Raw genomic sequence first — 24,262 nt, 5'->3', positions numbered from 1 at the left:
CTCCAGAATGGCCACTTCCCTGGCAAAATTCATAAAAGACCCGAAAAAGACCATATTCCATTCCTGGAGGGCTTGTCAGGATAAGCTTTTGAGTACTATTGGCCCCTTACCAAGATCCTTGATACGACTGAAGACTCCAAGGCCACGAGTGCCCTTATTTCACCAGAGGCCCTTTCAAGGTGGGCACAGCATGCTATCATCTTCTTAGGTAATGCCAATTGCACGCCGTCCACACAGTGCTGCCACTCCCTGTTGATTAAGGTTACCCAAAGCACCGGAACAATGCGACGTCGGCGGTGGGGCTTATTGCCCAAGGGGACCCTTTGTCAAAGAGTTGGGCAAGTTTGTGAACACCTTCATCTCCCTAGACTAGGCCAGGTCCTCCATAAAGAAAGTCTTTAACTCTCGGGTTTTCCAAGGGGCCGGTCATGGCGGAGGCCGCTCGGTCAGCCATGCACATTTCCAATACCCTTCCCGCGGGCAAGGCTCCGGACAAGGCTCCTTTCAGGACAAGACCAGATTCACCAAGTTCTACCCCACCAGAGGGCAACACATCCTGTGCAGAGGATTCAGAGGGAGCTCCGCTTCCTCCATTCCGCTGAGTGCTCATCCTTCCTCTCTTACAAAAGTGGGGTCAGGCGGGGGTTTTCCTCCAGTCCTAGAGATCCTTTACAGCAGATGCTTGGGTTTTACAAATGGCCCAAGATTTCCAAATAGAAATCTATGGTTTCCCTCATCAGGAACCATGGCCTCGTCCCCTTCAGTTTTCCTCCCGAGAGGCAGCCCTCATGGACGAGGACATCTCTTCCTACTGGACAAAGGGGCTTTTTGTCGGATGGTCCCACATCTCCATGGGTTCATCAGCAACATCTTTCTGGTGGACAAAAGCAATGAAGGACAACACCCAGTCATCAAATAATGAGAATTCAATGAATGGGTTGTCTACCACGATTTCAAGATGGTGGGGATCCACTTCCTCAAAGACGTGTTACGTCCCTCAGACTGATTGGTCCGCTTGGACCTCAAAAACGCATACCCATTGATTCCAATTTTTCCCCTGCATTGAAGGTTCCCCCAGTATGTTTGGTGCCAACAAACGTTAACATTTTCCACTTTGTCTTCTTTGCCCCTAGTGCTTCACGAAGGTTCTCAAACGGGTCGTGGAACATCTAAGGCCACAGGGGATACGCCTTATCATCTACCTCGATGACATGCTGATAATGGGTCAATGTCCATGTCATCTCTCTCTCCAACTTCAAACAGTTATTAACCTTCTGGAGGGGGTAGGCTTTGTGATAAACGAGAAAAAGTCACTGCTGGTTCCTTCCCAGAGAGCAACTTTCCTGGGCTTCATCATAGACTCTACTATGACTGTCCACAGCCTTCCATCCCAGAAGGTGGTGAAGATTTGACACAAGTTGAGGAAGGCCCTAGCCAAACCTCACACCTCGCTGAGGGAAATCACTCACCTGGTGGGCTGCCTGTCGTCATCCATCTAGGCCATCCTTCCTGAGCCCCTCCATAATTTAACCTTACAGAGGTTAAAGACTTCTCATTTGAAGAAAGGACTAACTTACTCCCAACTGGTGTCTCTCTCAGATGGGGCGCTGAAAGAAATCGTCTGGTGGCTGTCCCACAAACAAGCATGAAATGGGAGAGTGATTTTCGCTTCGGCCCCAGACCTCATTATAGAATTGGATGCCAGCAGGTCAGGTTGGGGCACCAGATGCATAGAGTTTTCTACAAGGGTCTCCTCAAGAACAGAAATTGAATGAAGCTTCTAACTGGCTCTTTCATGGTACGATGTTGGACGAAGAACAAGATTCAGTTGTGTGTTCTCCTCAAGATGAAAAATGTGTCAGCGGTCCAATATATCAACCATCCGGGGGCACTCGCTCCAAGGCTCTAATTATTGGAAGCACTGCCTGGACCATCAAATCTCTGTCACAGCAGAATATCTCCCTGGGCAAGTGAAGCGATCAGGCACGCTCTTCATCTTTGGGATTCTAGCCTGTGGTAACTTTGCCAAGCTTCAGGTATGCCGGGAACCTTTCTCAGGAGACCTTTAGTGTGCTGGCTGGACCACCAACTACCCGGCTTCTTCAGTTAGAGACCGGACCAGTTGGTGGCAGCGACAGACGCCTTCCTTCAGGATTGGAGTAAGGCGAAGGGTTAGGCATTCCCTCCATTTGCAATGACCACCCGGGTCAAATTAGGAGGCAACATTTAGAAGTAGTGTTGATCACACCTTTTTGGAGATCTCCAGTCTGTTTTCTAGCTTTTCTGAAACTTTCCTGGGATTTTCCAATCAGTTTCCCCCTGCTTCAGAGCTGGTGATGGAAAATTGATGCTTCTCTTTCTTCCTAGGGACTTAGGGGCTGATTCTGACCCTGGCGGTCCTTGACCCCCAGGGCCGGGGTCGGCGGTTCTCCTAAGGGCATTCTGACCGCGGCGGTTTGGCTGCGGTCAGACACGGAAAACTGGCGGTCTCCCGCCAGTTTTCCGCTGCCCTGAGGAATCCCCCAGCTGCGCCGCCATGGGGAATTCCGACCCCCTCACCGCCATCCTGTTCCTGGCGGTTTTGACCGCCAGGAACAGGATGGCGGTGAGGGGTGTCGTGGGGCCCCTGGGGGCCCCTGCAGTGCCCATGCCAATGGCATGGGCACTGCAGGGGCCCCCGTAAGAGGGCCCCACTTAGAATTTCAGTGTCTGCTTAGCAGACACTGAAATTCACGACGGGTGCAACTGCACCCGTCGCACCCCTTCCACTCCGCCGGCTCCATTCGGAGCCGGCATCCTCATGGAAGGGTGTTTCCTGCTGGGCTGGCGGGCGGCCTTTTGGCGGTCGCCCGCCAGCCCAGCGGGAAACCCAGAATACCCGCGGCGGTCTTGTGACCGCGGAGCGGTATTCTGGCGGCCCCAGCCAGGCCGGCGGATACCGCCGCCGGCTGGGGTCAGAATGACCCCCTTAGACTGGGTAACAGGACTTGTAGGAGGCTGGACTGGCTTGTAGTGAGTACCAAGGGGTACTTACACCTTGCACCAGGCCCAGGTATCCCTTATTAGTGTATAGGGTGTCTAGCAGCTTAGGCTGTTAGATAATGGTAGCTTAGCAGAGCAGCTTAGGCTGAACTAGGAGACGTGTGAAGCTACTACAGTACCACAAATGATTATGCACAATATCATAAGAAAACACAATACACAGTTATACTAAAAATAAAGGTACTTTATTTTTATGACAATATGCCAAAAGTATCTCAGTGAGTACCCTCAGTATGAGGATAAGAAATATACACAAGATATATGTACACAATACTAAAAATAAGCAGTATAGTCTTAGAAAACAGTGCATACAGTGTAAAATTACAATAGGATGCAATGGGAGCACATAGGGATAGGGGCAACACAAACCATATACTCCAAAAGTGGAATGTGAATCACAAATGGACCCCAAACCTATGTGACCTTGTAGAGGGTCGCTGGGACTATTAGAAAATAGCAAGGGTTAGAAAAATACCCCACCCCAAGACCCTGAAAAGTGAGTGCAAAGTGCACTGAAGTTCCCCTAAAGACACAGAAGTCGTGATAGAGGAATAATGCAAGGAAAACACAAATCAGCAATGCAACAACAATGGATTCCTGACTGAGGGTACCTGTGGAACAAGGGGACCAAGTCCAAAAGTCACAAGCAAGTCGGAGATGGGCAGATGCCCAAGAAATGCCAACTGTTGGTGCAAAGAAGCTCTTACTAGGCTGAAGAACTGTGAATACTGCAGAAACGACAAGGGCTAGAGACTTCCCCTTTGGAAGATGGATCCCCCACGCCTTGGAGAGTCGTGCAGAAGTGTTTTCCCGCCGGATGGACGCCAACAAGCCTTGCTAGCGGCAAATCGTGCGGTTGGCGTTTTTGGACGCTGCTGTGGCCCAGGATGGACCAGGACGGTGCAAATTGGACCAGGAGGTAGAGGGGACGTCGAGCAAGACAAGGAGCCCTCACAGCAGCAGGTAGCACCCGGAGAAGTGCCAGAAACAGGCACTACGAGGATGCGTGAAATGGTGCTTGCCTGAAGTCACACAAAGGAGTCCCACGTCGCCGGAGAACAACTTAGGAAGTTGTGCAATGCAGGTTAGAGTGCCGGGGACCCCAGCTTCCGGGTGCACAAAGGATTTCCACCGGAAGTGCACGGGAGCTGGAGAAGTTGCAAAAGTCGCGAAAACCAACAATGCAGTCTGGCGTGGGGAGGCAAGGACTTACCTCCACCAAACTTGGACTGAAGAGTCACTGGACCGTGTGGGTCACTTGGACAGTCTTGCTGGATTCGTGGGACCTCGCTCGTCGTCGTGAGAGGAGACCCAAGGGATAGTGATGCAGCTTTTTGGTGCCTGCGTTGGCAGGGGGAAGATTCCGTCGACCCACGGGAGATTTCTTCGCAGCTTCTGATGCAGAGAGGAGGCAGACTACCCCCACAGGATGCACACCAAGAAAAACAGTCGAGAAGGGAGCAGGAGCGGCGTTACAATGTTGCAGTAGTCGTCTTAGCTACTTTGTTGCAGTTTTGCAGGCTTCCAGTGCGGTCAGCAGTCGATTTCTTGGCAGAAGGTGAAGAGGGAGATGCAGAGGAACTCTGATGAGCTCTTGCATTCGTTATCTGAGGAATCCTCAAAGAAAGAGACCCTAAATAGCCAGAAAAGAGGGTTTGGCTACTTGGGACAAAGGATAGGCTAGCAAGACCTGAAGGAGCCTATCAGAAGGAGTCTCTGACGTCAGCAGAGGGCACTGGCCACTCAGAGCAGTCCAGTGTGCCAGCAGCACCTCTGTTTCCAAGATGGCAGAGGTCTGGAGCACACTGGAGGAGCTCTGGGCACCTCCCAGGGGAGGTGCAGGTCAGGGGAGTGGTCACTCCCCTTTCCTTTGTCCAGTTTCGCGCCCAGGCAAGGCTGAGGGGTCCCTGAACCGGTGTAAACTGGCTTATGCAGAATTGGGCACATCTGTGCCCAACAAAGCATTTCCAGAGGCTGGGGGAGGCTACTCCTCCCCTGCCTTCACACCATTTTCCAAAGGGAGAGGGTGTAACACCCCCTCTCTGAGGAAGTCCTTTGTTCTGCCATCCTGGGCAATTCCATGATCTTAGACATGTTACATGGCCTTATTCGGAGTTACCATTGTGAAGCTACACATACTAGTGACCTATGTGTAGTGCACGCATATAATGGTGTCTCCAGCACTCACAAACTCGGGGAATTTGCCCTGAACAATGTGGGGGCACCTTGGCTAGTGCCAGGGTGCCCACACACTAAGTAACTTTGCACCTAACCTTTACCAGGTAAAGGATAGACATATAGGTGACTTATAAGTTACTTAAGTGCAGTGAAAATGGCTGTGAAATAATGTGGGCATTATTTCACTCAGGCTGCAGTGGCAGGCCTGTGTAAGAATTGTCAGAGCTCCCTATGGGTGGCAAAAGAAATGCTGCAGCCCATAGGGATCTCCTGGAACCCCAATACCCTGGGTACCTTAGTACCATATACTAGGGAATTATAAGGGTGTTCCAGTAAGCCAATGTGAATTGGTAAAATTGGTCACTAGCCTGTTAGGGACAATTTAAAAGTAATGAGAGAGCATAACCACTGAGGTTCTGGTTCGCAGAGCCTCAGTGAGACAGTTAGGCACCACACAGGGAACACATACATGCACCCTTATGAGCACTGGGGTCCTGTGTGACAGGGTCCCAGTGACACATACATATAGGCCACAAACTTATGAGCACTGGGGTCCTGACCAGCAGGGTCCCAGTAACACATAACAAACATACTGAAAACATAGTGTTTTCACTATGAGCACTGGGGCCTGGCTATCAGGATCCCAGTGAGACAGTGAAAACAGTGACAAACATCCTGACATACACTCACAAACAGGCCAAAAGTGGGGGTAACAAGGCTAGAAAGAGGCTACTTTCTCACACAACCCCCCCCCAAACGAAGGACAATAAGGCTAACCTTGGCCAGTTGAGACTTTATTGTCTAAGTGGTGATAAGTAGAGAGTAGCTCTGCAATAGACTGGTTACTCCCTTTATCATCCACTATATGGTTACTTCCCTGTGAGGATGTAAACCACCCTGTTTGAAGTTTTTTAGCTAAGTAACAATGTGAAGATGTATTTTCAGAGTTTCTATCAGTAAGTTTTAGTTTAGAGCAGTGGGAATTGTCCACTGAACCTATTTGTAGTGATGGAAATGCCAGACAGGGATGCTGTCTCAGAAAAGCCATAGCTGGGCAAAAACTTTGTCCATATGGCTGGAAGAGAGAACAGGGATGCTGTTTCTCTTGAGTTGGAGCAGGGCAGGGATGCTGTCCTATGAGCTCCACACTAGGGCAGGGATGCTGTCCTAAGTGTTGTGAGGCAGTGCAGGGTTTCTGCACTAAAGTTTCTCTGGGAGGGTTGGAGGGATGCTCCATGTTAACTAAAATGGTGCTCTTTTTGTCACCAATGTCAGTTATCCCACAGAGAGGTACTTCTACCTCAGGGAGTACAGCTTTGCCAGCTGATGATTCCCTTGGAACAGGTGCCACCCCAGGAGAGGTTTCTCCCACCACAGGAATGGTATCCTGAATGGTAGGGTGGTTAGGGGATACTGGGATACCCTTTTTACCTGTTGATGGAGAGGGATCCTGAGTTTTCAGGCCTTCTCTCCTTTGCTTTTTCATTTCAGTAGAAATGAGAGGGAACAATTCCTCAGGGATGCCCAGCATGGCTGCATGGGCATAAAACTCTACATCAGCCCAACCTGAGGCCTCTAGGTCATTACCTAAGAGACAGTCTACAGGTAAGCTAGGTGATACCACCACCTGCTTAGGGCCAGTAACTGCACCCCAACTAAACTGAATTATAGCTAAGGGAAGAAACTTAGTGGAGTTATGGACATCAATAATCTTATACTGTTGTCCAATGATGTGTTGATCAGGGTGCACTAGGTTTTCAGTCACCAAAGTGAAACTGGCACCTGTGTCCCTGTAGGTCAAGGCCTCAACACCATTTATTGAAACTGTCTGCCTGTACTTATCCATTGAAAGGGGACAAGCAGCCAGTGTGGCAAGGCCAGTGCCACTAGGTGTGACAGAAACTGTCTTGGGACTGACTACCCCAGTTTCTACTATGGACCCAAAAGTGAACCCAACTACACCCTTTGCTTGACTGTTGCCAGCAGTCCCACCACTAGTACCACTACTGCTAGGGGCACTAGAGCTTGATGTATTAGTGGTGGTAGGCTCAGGCGGTTTACCTGGACAGGACTTATCCCCTGGCCTATGGCCTCTATTTTTACACACAAAGCACCAAGGCTGTTTAAATTGTGTGGGTTGAGAAGAAGAGGAAGAATTAGTTTTATCTCCACCCCCTGAAGAGTGTTTAAGATTTGAAGTGGAATCTTTGGTTTTACCCTTATCCCCATGCTTATCTTGAGATTTTTCACCATCTTTCTCTGAAGGCTTACCATCCTTCTTCTTGCCATCCTTGTCACCCCTTGTATGAACTTTTCTGTTCACTCTTGTTCTGACCCATTTGTCTGCCTTCTTTCCCAATTCTTGGGGAGAGGTCAGATCAGAGTCTACCAAGTACTGGTGCAACAAATCTGACACACAATTATTAAGAATATGCTCTCTCAGGATCAAGTTATACAGGCCTTCATAGTCAGTCACTTTACTGCCATGTAACCACCCTTCCAAGGACTTCACTGAATGGTCAATGAAATCAACCCAATCTTGTGAAGACTCCTTTTTGGTCTCTCTGAACTTTATCCTGTATTGTTCAGTGGTTAAGCCATAACCATCAAGGAGTGCACTCTTAAGAATAGTGAAATTGTTGGCATCACTTTCTTTCACAGTAAGGAGTCTGTCTCTACCCTTACCACTAAATGATAGCCATAGGATAGCAGCCCACTGCTTTTGAGGGACATCTTGAACAACACAAGCCCTCTCAAGTGCAGCAAACCACTTGTTAATGTCATCCCCCTCTTTGTAAGGGGGAACTATCTTGTGCAGTTTCCTGGAATCATGCTCTTTTACAGGATGACTATGGGGAATACTGCTGCTGCCACCATGGGTGGTTAAACCCAGCTTCTGTCTTTCCTTTTCAATCTCTAGAGATTGTCTATCTAAATCCAACTGTTGCTTCTTAAGCTTCAGTCTGGAAGTCTCCACTCTCAACTTATTGAGCTCCCTTTCCAACATTCTGTCATCAGGGTGGGTGGGAGGGACATTTCTAGAAACAGAAGTGTGATGGGAATGGACAGAAGGAGACCTGTCCCTAACAGAGGGAACCTTAACAAGTTTACTAACAGTATAATGTGAGAGTCCATCATCTGTATGATGAGACCTCCTACTGTGATGAGAGACCACACTATCTGTATGGTGTGATTCTACATCTACTTCAACCTTGCTAGGCTGTCTGCTAATGGGCAGGCTGGGAAGTTTCCTTACTGAATCTATCTGCAGGGGTGTCCCTGGATCAGACTGAGAACCATCAACAACTTTTTCAACAGATTGGGCACTTATGGCCTTATCTTGTTCTCTAAGCATGTTCAATAACAGTTCTAAAGAAGGATTCTTCCCTACACTTAAACCTCTTTGTATGCAGAGACTCCTTGCTCCTTTCCAGCTAAGGTGATCATATGCAAGTTTGGACAGATCAACATTTTGGCCTGTGCCAGACATTTTTAGAAAGAGTTAAGTGTTAGAAAAAGTGAAGAAAAAGTTTTTCAGAACTTTTAGAAAGACAGAAAATTTTTTTTTAAAAACTTTTTAGAACTTTTTAGAAAGTTTAGAAGTACTTTTCAGCACTTAGAAAACAGTGAAAAGAGGAAATGCTAAACTTTTTAGTTATGTGTACATACACTGAACTTGTTTTGTATATTTTTCTCTTATGAAAAGTACAATGTCAAGAGTGGTAAGTAGTCTCAAAGCACTTATCCCACCGCTGCACAACCAATGTAGGAGGCTGGACTGGCTTGTAGTGAGTACCAAGGGGTACTTACACCTTGCACCAGGCCCAGGTATCACTTATTAGTGTATAGGGTGTCTAGCAGCTTAGGCTGTTAGATAATGGTAGCTTAGCAGAGCAGCTTAGGCTGAACTAGGAGACGTGTGAAGCTACTACAGTACCACAAATGATTATGCACAATATCATAAGAAAACACAATACACAGTTATACTAAAAATAAAGGTACTTTATTTTTATGACAATATGCCAAAAGTATCTCAGTGAGTACCCTCAGTATGAGGATAAGAAATATACACAAGATATATGTACACAATACTAAAAATAAGCAGTATAGTCTTAGAAAACAGTGCATACAGTGTAAAATTACAATAGGATGCAATGGGAGCACATAGGGATAGGGGCAACACAAACCATATACTCCAAAAGTGGAATGTGAATCACGAATGGACCCCAAACCTATGTGACCTTGTAGAGGGTCGCTGGGACTATTAGAAAATAGCAAGGGTTAGAAAAATACCCCACCCCAAGACCCTGAAAAGTGAGTGCAAAGTGCACTGAAGTTCCCCTAAAGACACAGAAGTCGTGATAGAGGAATAATGCAAGGAAAACACAAATCAGCAATGCAACAACGATGGATTCCTGACTGAGGGTACCTGTGGAACAAGGGGACCAAGTCCAAAAGTCACAAGCAAGTCAGAGATGGGCAGATGCCCAAGAAATGCCAACTGTTGGTGCAAAGAAGCTCTTACTAGGTTGAAGAACTGTTAATACTGCAGAAACGACAAGGGCTAGAGACTTCCCCTTTGGAAGATGGATCCCCCACGCCTTGGAGAGTCGTGCAGAAGTGTTTTCCCGCCGGATGGACGCCAACAAGCCTTGCTAGCTGCAAATTGTGCGGTTGGCGTTTTTGGACGCTGCTGTGGCCCAGGATGGACCAGGACGGTGCAAATTGGACCAGGAGGTAGAGGAGACGTCGAGCAAGACAAGGAGCCCTCACAGCAGCAGATAGCACCCGGAGAAGTGCCAGAAACAGGCACTACGAGGATGCGTGAAACGGTGCTCGCCTGAAGTCACACAAAGGAGTCCCACGTTGCCGGAGAACAACTTAGGAAGTCGTGCAATGCAGGTTAGAGTGCCGGGGACCCCAGCTTCCGGGTGCACAAAGGATTTCCGCCGGCAGTGCACGGGAGCTGGAGAAGTTGCAAAAGTCGCGAAAACCAACAATGCAGTCTGGCGTGGGGAGGCAAGGACTTACCTCCACCAAACTTGGACTGAAGAGTCACTGGACCGTGGGGGGTCACTTGGAAAGTCTTGCTGGATTCGTGGGACCTCGCTCGTCGTCGTGAGAGGAGACCCAAGGGACAGTGATGCAGCTTTTTGGTGCCTGCGTTGGCAGGGGGAAGATTCCGTCGACCCACGGGAGATTTCTTCGCAGCTTCTGATGCAGAGAGGAGGCAGACTACCCCCACAGGATGCACACCAAGAAAAACAGTCGAGAAGGCAGCAGGAGCGGCGTTACAATGTTGCAGTAGTCGTCTTAGCTACTTTGTTGCAGTTTTGCAGGCTTCCAGTGCGGTAAGCAGTCGATTTCTTGGCAGAAGGTGAAGAGGGAGATGCAGAGGAACTCTGATGAGCTCTTGCATTCGTTATCTGAGGAATCCCCAAAGAAAGAGACCCTAAATAGCCAGAAAAGAGGGTTTGGCTACTTGGGACAAAGGATAGGCTAGCAAGACCTGAAGGAGCCTATCAGAAGGAGTCTCTGACGTCAGCAGAGGGCACTGGCCACTCAGAGCAGTCCAGTGTGCCAGCAGCACCTCTGTTTCCAAGATGGCAGAGGTCTGGAGCACACTGGAGGAGCTCTGGGCACCTCCCAGGGGAGGTGCAGGTCAGGGGAGTGGTCACTCCCCTTTCCTTTGTCCAGTTTCGCGCCCAGGCAAGGCTGAGGGGTCCCTGAACCGGTGTAAACTGGCTTATGCAGAATTGGGCACCTCTGTGCCCAACAAAGCATTTCCAGAGGCTGGGGGAGGCTACTCCTCCCCTGCCTTCACACCATTTTCCAAAGGGAGAGGGTGTAACACCCCCTCTCTGAGGAAGTCCTTTGTTCTGCCATCCTGGGCCAGGCCTGGCTGGACCCCAGGAGGGCAGAAGCCTGTCTGTGGGGTTGGCAGCAGCTGCAGTGTAACCCCAGAAAAGGCAGTTTGGCAGTACCAGGGTCTGTGCTACAGACCACTGGGAGCATGGAATTGTGCCAACTATGCCAGGATGGTATAGAGGGGGCAATTCCATGATCTTAGACATGTTACATGGCCTTATTCGGAGTTACCATTGTGAAGCTACACATAGGTAGTGACCTATGTGTAGTGCACGCATATAATGGTGTCTCCAGCACTCACAAAGTCGGGGAATTTGCCCTGAACAATGTGGGGGCACCTTGGCTAGTGCCAGGGTGCCCACACACTAAGTAACTTTGCACCTAACCTTTACCAGGTAAAGGATAGACATATAGGTGACTTATAAGTTACTTAAGTGCAGTGAAAATGGCTGTGAAATAATGTGGGCATTATTTCACTCAAGCTGCAGTGGCAGGCCTGTGTAAGAATTGTCAGAGCTCCCTATGGGTGGCAAAAGAAATGCTGCAGCCCATAGGGATCTCCTGGAACCCCAGTACCCTGGGTACCTTAGTACCATATACTAGGGAATTATAAGGGTGTTCCAGTAAGCCAATGTGAATTGGTAAAATTGGTCACTAGCCTGTTAGTGACAATTTAAAAGTAATGAGAGAGCATAACCACTGAGGTTCTGGTTAGCAGAGCCTCAGTGAGACAGTTAGGCACCACACAGGGAACACATACATGCACCCTTATGAGCACTGGGGTCCTGTGTGACAGGGTCCCAGTGACACATACATATAGGTCACAAACTTATGAGCACTGGGGTCCTGACCAGCAGGGTCCCAGTGACACATAACAAACATACTGAAAACATAGTGTTTTCACTATGAGCACTGGGGCCTGGCTATCAGGATCCCAGTGAGACAGTGAAAACAGTGACAAACATCCTGACATACACTCACAAACAGGCCAAAAGTGGGGGTAACAAGGCTAGAAAGAGGCTACTTTCTTACAGGACTCATGATAGATGTGCGGTGGCTGATCTTGAGTGAAGAAAGAGGCTGGCACAACATGGACAATGGACTTTATTGGTCTCTGCTGGGGCCTGATTGGTCATGGAGTAATGCCTATGTTTGATTGGATGTTTTTTCTGTTCCATTCCCAAAGGTTCTTGGGATTTGTAGTTTATCATAAAGTTTGAATATGGCTGCTATTGATTACAGCAAAGGAAGAAAAGCATACTCCTCGCTTCCGTGTCCTTAATGGAAATAAATCTTTCCATTTTGACAGCTAGAATTTTTTTTCATTCAGGTTAGGAAATCTTTAGGACCATGAGCAATGGAGCTTTATTGCAGCAGTTTTAATAAACAGCACTGAAGCTGGTGAAAAAGCATTAAACTGTTGTTGATACTGCTGCACCAAAGTACGCAACCATAATTCACAATGTGACCGTTCTACGAGAAACTTCTTTCTTAATCTGCACACTCACGGTTTGTCATTAAATATAAATAAGGGAAGGTGGGACGTGCTAGCGGGATTGACCAAAACTACACACTTATATTCAGTCTCATCTAGTAAATGAATGTAACCAGTGCTCACTATTTGTTAAAGTTCCATTGATAATTAGGAATGTACAAATGTGTCAATATTATGATAATTTAGTTTAGGAATAGAACTGAAATATATTTATATTTTACATTGATTTAAGAATCGTTATTTTTTAAATCCGTAGGAACTTTGTAACAATAAAAATTAATCTATAAACACATTCTGAATGAGGTCATGCGACAGAGCACAGAACAGATACATTTGCAGTTAATTTAAATTGTCTGAATGTTATATTGGGTTGTCAGAATACAGGTTGCTGTAAATTGACCCTCTATGTTGATCTTGCATGTTGTCACGTACATTCAACGCATCACTCATAATATGAATGGAGCACTTCTGTATTGTCTTGTATTTACGAAGCAGTGGCTCACCTTCAGGAGGTCCAAGGCTGGTTCCTTGCATTTTTTCTCTAGATCTTCTATCAGGACGTTGAGAGAGGTGATTTGATTGGACAGTTTGGAGATATTTGCATTTTCTACCATGGTAATTTTTTGCTCCAACTCCTCCAGTTCCCTGTACAGCGTTTGCTCTTTATCTCTCAGGAGCTGACGCAGCTGTTCAATCTCAGACTCAATTTTCTGCTTCTCGGCTCTCACCTTGTTCTGTCAGCATCAAATAAATGATGGTTAGATTCTGGGAAGCTTCCAGTGACAGAGAGCCCACCCTTTCCTTCCCTCTCAAGATATTTAAGAAAGATGATGAATGAAACAAGAAATATGATTTTGAATCCCTTGAATATAGTGATAATTATATGTTTCAGGAATTTAATAGAATTGGACAGTCTAATGACAATTGATTTGCAATCTCAGGATTACAAATACTCAATCTTCTACCTTTCTTACTTACTAAGAATGTGAGCAGAACTACACAGACTTATAAAACTTCTTGCAATGAAACTCATCTACACACAATGGAGACATCCTTAAATCCGAATACAAGACCATTTGAGATTCAAACTCATCATAGAAACGTAGAGAGCCTCTGTAATTGACAATGTGAGAACAGTCACAACTGCTTTGCTCGGTACATCTTCTTCATTACTTATAATGAAGAACACACTTGCTGATGCGATGTCACAAAGATATCCAATCACCTTTGTTCAAGCAATCATTCAACCCAATCAAATAACTGATGCTGTACAACATTTGTAGACATGTGTCTCACTCATTCTCAGTTTATTCTTAAGGTTGTTAAAGACTTAACTGAATCACTATCTGTCCAAGAAGATATGTAAGTTCAACAACAGCCTCTACTCACTCCTACCAAGGAACGTCAGGAAGAGGTTTGGTGAATGTGTAATGACACTGCCACAGCCTGCCACAGAGGACCTACAGCCACTCTCTTGTTAGGGCAGCAATACTTCTGGTGGCCATCTGTAACTAAGGATGTCGAGCATTATTTTCTGGCTTGGGGAATTTCCCATTTAAGTAAAATTAATGCACTCCAAACAATTTATAAGCCTGTACCACCTGAACTATGGCACAGGATGTCAACTGCTTTTATCCTTACATCACCACCTGCAGGAGGAGATCTATTTATTAAATTCATCATTGAGTCCTTTTCCAATATAGCCTATTTTTCTCTTCTTAAAACCATACCATCGGCTTCCACCTTGGCCAAACAATTTCTATCAGATTTAAATTGATCCCATGGGCTTTAAGACAAAGACTCTGGCTTGAAAAATCTGTATGAAAAATGCAAAATGGTGAAAAGTACTCTGAACCAGACTCAGAACTGAGCTGTAGGAATACACAATTGTCTGTCTGCAATTTGAAAAAACTAGCTTCCAGTGACTGTGACAAGCTTTCCTTACTAGACGCCAGGAGCAACACACAAGTAATGACTAGGAGATTCTTGAATAAACCATGGTTGGTGTAGCTACATCAACCAGGAATATTCAACCAGTCTGCCGCATTGGGTGCCCTTGATCGTGCTTCAAAGGAGTGACCTGACCGAATGCTCAGGAGTGGCATAGGAGATGCCCTTTCATGGAAAATAGACAGCTCAGAAGGAGAGGACAAGCAAAGGATGCCAGACAATTTTAAGCCCACACTGCAACACAAGATGAAGTCATTCCTGCTGTACTACATGTGAGGTCCCAGAAATGTCTCCCCAGTGAAGGTGGCTGTTCTTAGAACTCAACAAGCTACCAGTTTCGCGGTGCCACTTAACACCAAGAGCATCTGAAGAACTAAAGACGTTTTAGATACCATTGGTGGTTGGGCAAGAGGAACTTACATGTACTGCAAGAAGACTGGCACCATCAGAAGGCAACTATACCTGCACAAAGTGCTCTCCACTGCGACACAGATGGTGGGGAGCTGCTGATTGGGTACAGGGTTTGAGAGTGGCCCTGAGAAGAACCCAAGCTTGTGGTCATGATCTCCTTGACTATGAGCACCACAACCCCGTCACAACCTCCTCTTGAATGTTGCTACCACTGCCACAGCTTACCTAAGGTTGTGAGCATCACTGTCCTTATCATGAGTCATGACCACATCGACTAGGCAGGGGCAAAGATTGCAGCATCATTACCCAGAGAGTCATGCATGGTGTGCTGCATCAGAGGCAGCGCTGACCCTGTTGACCAGAGACGCCTGCAGGTGCTGCCTACACAAAAGAACTTCACATACGTTTCCACCAAGGACAGAGATGTATTGCAACATTTCATCCCAGAGGTCAGGAAAGAGAGCATGGCTAGTTGGGGACTGAATCAGAATACTAAAAGTGAGCTGTACAACAGCAATGGCCCCACAGTACCTCTGATATTCCACATTGCAGAGCCAGGGGTCAATGTGATTTACTGTTTCTCAGACCCTGTCCGGGACGCTGTAGGGAAGGCAGAGGCTAGAGGGCCTCAACCATGGGGTTTTGAAGTCATTTGCCAGTGATGGCACATGGCCAGCCATAATATGGCTTTGCTAAGTGGGTCAAGTACAGTGCCTTTGCACTTGACACACAGGGTAGGGAGGGCGAACACACTTAAGTAACTTTTTAACCATGTCTCAGGCCTGCCACTGCAGAGCCTGTGTGTGCAGTTTTACACTGCTGTGTTGACCTGCCAAAATAGCCATTTTGCCAGACCCAAAGCTACCCTTTTTAAACATGTAAGTCACGCCTGAGGTAGGCTCTGGACAACCCAGACGGCAGGGTGCAATGTATTTAAAAGGCAGGATATGTACATTTAGGTTATACCTGTCCTTCTAGTGAAAAACTCCCAAAGTCATTTTTCACTACAGCAAGGCCTACCTCTCCCATGGGATAACATTGGAATAACCGTTTTACATGTTATAAGTATAATTCCCAATTGGGAAAAGATAAACCTTTCAAGTTTGGTGTCTCTAGAATCACAATTTAACATCACAACTTATGGTAAAGTAGGATGTTAAATTGCAGCTTTGAAAATGCCACTTTTAGGAAGCTGGCATTTTCTTACTTAAGATATGATGTCTGATGCCTTTCTCTGATCACATGTCTGGGGTGGGTGACACCTGGGCTTTGTGTATTCCTCCTAGACAGCCACACACAATGGGAGCTTGGGTGTATCTTAGTGAGCCATCTCTGCAAGATGGGAGAAAGGAGCTGGGCACAGTAACATTTACATCTGAGTATGATGTGTCCTGCCTACTTACATAAGGCTGCATACCCCCTTGTAGGGAGTCTGGAGCCAGGGCAAAAAGGGCAGGACCTCTGTGCGCTTAAAAAGGCTGTCTTTGGAGTAACCCTCCACTTCAAAGGCACCACTGTGTATAAGTACTGAACCTCAGACACCACCACTTCAGTACACGTCTGGACCTATGGATACTCTGCCAGGAAGGAGGACTGTTGTGATGCTGATGGACTGCCTTTCTGTTGGACTGCTGCTTTGCTGAACTCCTGGCTGCCAGAATTCATCCGCAATCTCCCTTATGGAGAGGATGTGATTGAAAAATCTTTCTCGCCCCTTGTTCCCAGAAAGCTCGCTGAAATGCATGCCATTAAGTGGGCATTGGCACACGCACCTGCGTTACATCGCAACCACGTAGGATAGGACAAAGAACTCCCCTACCACGTAATAACAATAAAAGCCCAACCCCAATCTCAGTATCCTAAAAAATATGATGCTAAAGCACCTGTGAGGGAAATCCTGAATCAATTGGAGTACCAGGGTGTCACTGAACCCTCAGACTCATCCATAAATAATCCACTATTTCCAGTCGCTAAACCCGACCATTCATATAGAATAGTCTTAGACTATAGACATTTAAATAGTCACACAAAAACATTTACTATACAAAATCCACACAGCCCAGCACTTATGAACAATATAGTGCGCAGAAAATACTAAACAACCCAGGATATATCCAACAGGTTTTTCTGCCAAAACATAGCGCCTGAAAGTAGGGACCTAACAAGTTTTAGCGCCCTTGGTTCTCAGAAAGAATTCTCCCAACTCCCACAGGGGTACAAGAACAGCCCAGGACTGTTCTCGGCTTGTGTAACATCTATTTTATATGACATTCACCTGGGAGGCTACTCGATTTGGGAGACAGGATCACATGGATTGTGGATACTAAGTATGATTCCACACCACATGATGCCTGTCGGCCTAATCCGGGTTCTCCGGCTAACTAGCAGTGCCTTATCTCTGGTTGAGATGATTGTGGCAACGAGGCGCATTGCAAAAAGACTCCTCAGGGGAATCGTGGTCAATCTGATCCCATCCCTTTCTCTCAGTTACTAAAAAGTCTCATACAGGCAAAAACAACAGAAGCAGAATATAGTTCAATAAGGATTTATTGAAGAACTGCATCTTAGATAAAAAGGCATGTATTGCAAAAACTAGGATGATAAAACACAATAAAAGCAAGCAGGCGACTAACAGAGTAAAAAACAATAATAGTCCTACCATACTGTCACTAAGAATGATATATGTATATATTTGTCCTACTTACACTGTGTCTGAGCACAGCGTAATAAGCCTAATCTGCCCTTTGGGTTTTCCCCCTGGGGGTACACCATCCCTCATACCTGGAGGAAGTAGCCTGTCTTCAGGTGCGCGGCACGGGGCAGGTTTTCCGGATCCTTCAAGGAGCAAACTAATACGATCTCCTTGGTTGATGCTAGCGCAGACCTAGGGAGCCCAATCACTAATATGGGATGGGCGACTGTACTGACCAACTGACTTAGACATACTCTGTCTTCTATTCTGTAAGTGACTTTCTGTGCACTTGATTATTTTTGATACATAGGAGAAGTAGTTTAATAACAAGTTTTTTTTGTGGGTCCTGAAGAAGCGTCAAAGGATCACTTTGTGACCGACCGTAGACGCGAAACATGTTGACCATGTAGGACTAGGTAAACTACCTTCCCTAATTAGAGAGTGTAATGGTACATTATTTCCAGTAACACTCCTATATTCCTGTTTTTAATCTTGGCCTGGACCTAATGTCTAATACATTAAAATAATGGTTTAGGTTCTGAGCTAATTTTAAGAGTTTTTTGTCTCTCCTTTATATTCTCCGTTTCTTAGTCAGTCTCTTTCCCAGACTTCCTTTGTTAGCAATTTAACAATGGTTGAGAGCCACCCAGAATGCTGGGTGGCCCGCCAAGCATTGCAGCACCAGTCTGGCGAGGAGTAAGCCCAATGATGATACCTGTCACCCTAGTGGGTGCTTGAGGGCTCTCCTAAAATACCCTGTATAGTTTATTTTTGCTGAATAGAACTCAATTGGTTCTCTTGTTTTCTCTCTCTTTTGTGGAACAGTGCACTTATATTGATATTACAGGAAGTAGCCTGTAGTCTTGAGAGCCACCGTACCCATGGGGCTAGGGGGGGCGGCCGTCTAAGCAAGTAGCTGCAGCAACGCAGTCAGCAATCATCATGCAGTCATGGTCATCTGTCTGGAATCTCCCTCTAACAAGTCTGGGACAACGGGGTGTTTTTATAATAAAACAGCCAACATTTTAGGAAATAGTCCCCATGTATGAGTGTGTGTTTTCTGTGAATGTTAGAGACACAGCATACCATGTTTGTCTGCAAACCTATCTGACTGTAGCCTTGGAGAAAGCACAAAGTGAAATAAATGTCCTACTAAGAACGTAATGTTTTCCTAGGTAAAAGTACAATGAGATAAAGAAAATAAAACAGCACTGCAAATGTTGCTGTTGCTAGAAAAATAAAAGCAATGCTGAATGAAATGTAACAGGGTTAAAGTGCACAGCTGCAGGCCTGGTTAGCTTAAAACAACATGTCTAAAACATGGCTAAAATAGCTAACCAACACCCTCCCCTTGCCGGTCAAATGCGGTTTAAAAGATTAAGAAGAGAAAAAAAAATGGAATACCTCTTACGCTAACAAAACACTTATATGTCAATAGTGACAAGTTAAGAGACACAGAGGCAGGAAAATGGCCATTTGAACAAGTCAAAGTCAATAGTCGGGGTCACTTTGGAAATTGGCAATCACATCCAGGACAATTGAAGCCAGGAGACGTTCTACTTTGGCAGGTGGTAAAATATCCAGATCATATCCAAGGAAAGCCACAGAGCACTTGTGTTCCAAAGCCTCAGCTGAGGCAGCAGCATTCTGTGTCATGCCCACCATAGAGTTAAGAGTCGCGGCATCCATAAAAGGCAACTCGTAAATGGCTTCCCGTAGCAAACACACCCTCAACGCACATGTCTGATAATGAGCCCTCATCAAGAACATCAACAGATCAGCGTCCAATGAAACTAAGCGCTGCGTAGAAAGACAGACTTTCAGTGCACATTCAAAGAGGCACCAGAGGCATTGAAACACGGGCTGCACACAATCCAAAACTGGTCGGAATGACAAAGACCAGTCACACTCCAGTTGTTCCAGGAGTGGTGCTCCGAAATACTGCATCATGCGTTCACAATACAGTTGTGCAGGCGGTAGCGCTTTTAGTACTCCTCGCTGTGACCGGACAACCATTGCGCAGAAAAAGTAGCAACAGCAAAATGCCACCTATTATAGCCAAAGTAATCGGAAATCCCCTGAAAAGACTCAAAAATATAGAATGAATAGCTGATGGTATTAAACCGAATATAGAGGAGAAGGTGTGAATAAAACAAGAACCACCAGCCTTAAAAAAGTGGGCAATTCCAGCAGTACTGGATGCATAACATTTTTGTCCCACGAGTTCACGAAAGTGCTGCGGAATGTTTGTATTTAAAAGGGACTGAATCTCCGACGATGACCTCGCAACCTGAAGCGCATAGGTCTCACGTGCATATGGTCAAAATGGGGAGCACCCTGTCTATCATTCCAGCATTTGTGACCCCAAGGCATCATGGTAAATGAAGTCATTAGCACACATTTGAATAGAGTTTTGAAAGTTTTTCATCATAAGTTGGTGCGGCGAGTGCCGTATCTTCGGACACGTGTTTCTGGCTATTTGGCCGTCATCAGCGAAGAGCAACGTGTAGCTGGCGGGGTTGCTTGAAATGCCGCCTTGAAAGTATTCACAGGTTTAAGTACCACTCTAGAAGGCGCACAGGTGCTTCACCCGAGCTCGTCAGCTCTGAGGCTCACGGGAGCCTTAATTACAACAGTCAAAATGGGGAGCACCCTGTCTTCCATTCCAGCATTTGTGACCCCAAGGCATCATGGTAAATGCAGTCATTAGCACAAATTTGAATAGAGTTTTGAAAGTTTTTCACCATAAGTTGGTGCGGCGAGTGCCGTATCTTCGGACACGTGTTTCTGGCTATTTGGCCGTCATCAGCGAAGAGCAACGTGTAGCTGGCGGGGTTGCTTGAAATGCCGCCTTGAAAGTATTCACAGGTTTAAGTACCACTCAAGAAGGCGCACAGGTGCTTCACCCGAGCTCGTCAGCTCTGAGGCTCACGGGAGCCTTAATTACAACAGTCAAAATGGGGAGCACCCTGTCTTCCGTTCCAGCATTTGTGACGCCAAGGCATCATGGTAAATGCAGTCATTAGCACAAATTTGAAGACAGGGTGCTGATGACGGCCAAATAGCCAGAAACACGTGTCCGAAGATACGGCACTCGCCGCACCAACTTATGGTGAAAAACTTTCAAAACTCTATTCAAATTTGTGCTAATGACTGCATTTACCATGATGCCTTGGGGTCACAAATGCTGGAATGGAAGACAGGGTGCTCCCCATTTTGACTGTTGTAATTAAGGCTCCCGTGAGCCTCAGAGCTGACGAGCTCGGGTGAAGCACCTGTGCGCCTTCTTGAGTGGTACTTAAACCTGTGAATACTTTCAAGGCGGCATTTCAAGCAACCCCACCAGCTACACGTTGCTCTTCGCTGATGACGGCCAAATAGCCAGAAACACGTGTCCGAAGATACGGCACTCGCCGCACCAACTTATGGTGAAAAACTTTCAAAACTCTATTCAAATTTGTGCTAATGACTGCATTTACCATGATGCCTTGGGGTCACAAATGCTGGAATGGAAGACAGGGTGCTCCCCATTTTGACTGTTGTAATTAAGGCTCCCGTGAGCCTCAGAGCTGACGAGCTCGGGTGAAGCACCTGTGCGCCTTCTTGAGTGGTACTTAAACCTGTGAATACTTTCAAGGCGGCATTTCAAGCAATCCCGCCAGCTACACGTTGCTCTTCGCTGATGACGGCCAAATAGCCAGAAACATGTGTCCGAAGATACGGCACTCGCCGCACCAACTTATGGTGAAAAACTTTCAAAACTCTATTCAAATTTGTGCTAATGACTGCATTTACCATGATGCCTTGGGGTCACAAATGCTGGAATGGAAGACAGGGTGCTCCCCATTTTGACTCTCACGTGCATATGTAAGCCCCACATGTTTTTGAAACAATAAAGCCTTTAGTCTGCTCAACTTGTCAAAATTCACATCAGAAGTAGCAATATGAGGCCAAACGTCTGCTACTCCTTGAAACTGTGAAGGGGGAAAAAGGACATTCCTGCAACATATAACAATTTGGGAGACCAAAACAAAGTAAGCTATTCTGGCTTGCATTCCACAACAGCCCTCACTGTTAAGGAGCACATAGCTGCCTTTGGAGAACACATGGAACGCAGGTCTAATCAAGGGGACTGGGATTCCCTTCAGATAACAAGCCAGATTTGCCGTGGAGGCATTACACGCCCCGTGCAAGGACAGCTGTTTACAAACCATTGAGTGGCTCACAGAAGTCTTGCATTCACTACCTCTAAGAATGACCCCTTTCATGGCACTGGAACATTTGTATGAGAAAAGAAGCTCCCACACTTCGTGTATGTAACTATCTCCCAGCCTTTCATATCTGGCCACTGGAATGTGTTTCAAACAGGATGTAAACAGAAGTGTTGAAATAGGCAGATTTATAACCCCATGTATTAGCCATTCAGCAGATGGTATTTCAGCCACAGTAAAAGGCAACTTTTCTAACGTTTCAATATTCAACATGACATATGTTGCTTTTTTTTTTGCCATTACTTGTTGTTGTCACGTTATATTAAATGTGGAAAAAATCACGTGTTGCCAGGGAATGCAATCCGCCTTCAATGTTTGAAGTGTCCAACCTAACTGCATAATGGATCTCAGCTGACTTTGTCCATGTTGCAAAAATGATACATTACTCTGTACTATATCTATTGCAGAGGATACAATGTTATTTTGGTGTATATTCGTTTGGACAAGGTGTTAATTCCATTATCTACAACGGCTAATGATTTCTGTAAGTTTTGCTGATCTATTTGCCTTAACGGGCAGCTGCCTCTTGTTGGGAAAGCTTCCATATTTAATACTGGCAGCATATAAGAAGGGTTTTCTGCATTGTCTTCTGGGGCCTAACAGGAAATCCTGTAAATCTGTGGTATTGGACAGGGGACTTAGATGTTCTTTGACACCATCCAGTGAGGAGACCTTCATCCATAGCTGGCATAGTTTCCCTACACTATATGTTGTCACTATACACGGAGTGCTCTGAGGACACATAGCGAGGGTCTGGCCTATTCATTCTACAACCCCCGAGGAGTTAACAAAATGCATATGACACCCATTGGTGTCTACAGGCCACAACAACCACCCACCAGGACGTGAAAATGATGCGATGTACCATTCTGGACCCATTCATTGAGCTGATCTTCGGACGCATTTATATACTTTTGCCATTTGTAAAATTTAGCAGGTGAGGGAATACTAGGCACATTCAATTCCTTAATGTTTGCTAAGACTAAACAGCTTGTTTGTTGTACTGTTTTATTAAAAAATAGTATTTGAACAGGAATCATACATGCTCTAAATAAAGTCTCTCTTCCTCTTATTTGCCAATTTTTGGTTCCCCACACACATTGTTAGTCAATTGCCTTCAACCAGTACTCATAGCCTTCTATAGTCAATCAGGAAACAAAGGAATAAGGGTAAATCAATTTTGTATCTGTCAATAAAACATGTTGACTTTCTATTTCTGGCAATTAAAAATAATGTGACTCCGCATTCTTGACATTGTGCCCAGAAAAATATGCAAATTTCTCAGTGTACGTTTTAGAACTGCCTACTGGTGGAGTCGGGCAGTGTTCCCATTGTGTATATTTAAAAATAGTCTTTGGAGTACTTGGTCTGTGAATGAAATAATGTCCATAATAATTATAACAGAACATATCACCATCATTTCCTTTAAACTGGTACACATCTTCATTTTCAAATACTTTTCCCAATCACCAGAAACTACTCTGGGTGTGCTCACATCTGTCATTGAAAGTTTAAAGACACATTGTATTTGAATGACTTCAGTAGGCCCATATATATCGAATAATACTTTGTCACAAACAATCCCATCGGGAATAGATATGGCTATAGTGTTCACTAGGGTTAAGTCTGCGAATTTTGTGCGATGAAAAATCTGGTTTTAGGACCCCATCCACCAGTTCAACTGCAGAGTGTTCAGGAAGAAAATGACCATCCATCAGGAGAAAGAAGACAATGACAAACCCAATCCAAAGGAGAAAGGCAAGTACAGTCAATAAACGCCACAGATAAATCCATGGACGAATTAAATAGTTCATTTTAAGCCAATGGTTCAGCTTATGTGCTCTTGACAGTTCTGTTTTAGTAGAGGCAGATGAGTCGCTGAAAGTGTTGTCAATTACAAAATAACCTGATTTGGTTTGTGCAAAAACTAGAGTTGTGTTTTGAAGAGGAGAACTTGCTGAGGACTCCCTTGGCGGTTCATAATAAATTACGACATCCGTTTGTGTAGAATTTGTAAGAAACTGCTCATTATTTTCATTACTGATTGTAGAAGTAGTTGTAAGTGGAACTAATGAAAGCTAATTTCCACCCTCCCCAAGCTCAGAGAGGTTATCAGTGTTGCTGTTGAAGACTTGTAGGGGTACATCCTGGGAGGGATTCAGGTCTAGGTCTGCTGTGCAGGTTCGGCCACATGGTGTAGCTTGACATTGTCGATGGAGACAAAGCGATTTTCTTTAGAGCCAGGCAGAGGTGGTAGAATCACAATTCTGGTACTGTGTATTCCCTGGACTGGGACCGGTGCACGATAAGAAGGACCAAATTGCTTTTTCACAGCAATCTTTTCACGGACTAGAT

At 45.8% G+C, this 24,262-nt stretch overlaps 1 protein-coding gene across 1 annotated transcript in view; it reads right to left on the bottom strand.

Moving 5' to 3' along the window:
* Nucleotides 1–24,262, bottom strand: part of LOC138278810 (E3 ubiquitin-protein ligase TRIM39-like) — a 182,335-nt gene that overhangs the window by 56,766 nt on the left and 101,307 nt on the right. The window contains exon 3 of the mRNA XM_069219323.1: nt 13,087–13,317. Coding sequence (XP_069075424.1) covers nt 13,087–13,317 — 231 coding nt within the window. The remainder of the gene's footprint in view (nt 1–13,086; nt 13,318–24,262) is intronic.

This window comes from Pleurodeles waltl, unplaced genomic scaffold (genome assembly GCF_031143425.1).
Source record: "Pleurodeles waltl isolate 20211129_DDA unplaced genomic scaffold, aPleWal1.hap1.20221129 scaffold_59, whole genome shotgun sequence".
Classification (NCBI taxonomy): domain Eukaryota; kingdom Metazoa; phylum Chordata; class Amphibia; order Caudata; family Salamandridae; genus Pleurodeles; species Pleurodeles waltl.
The sequence above is the reverse complement of the archived record's forward strand: the minus strand, read 5'-3'. Positions and strand labels throughout refer to the sequence as shown.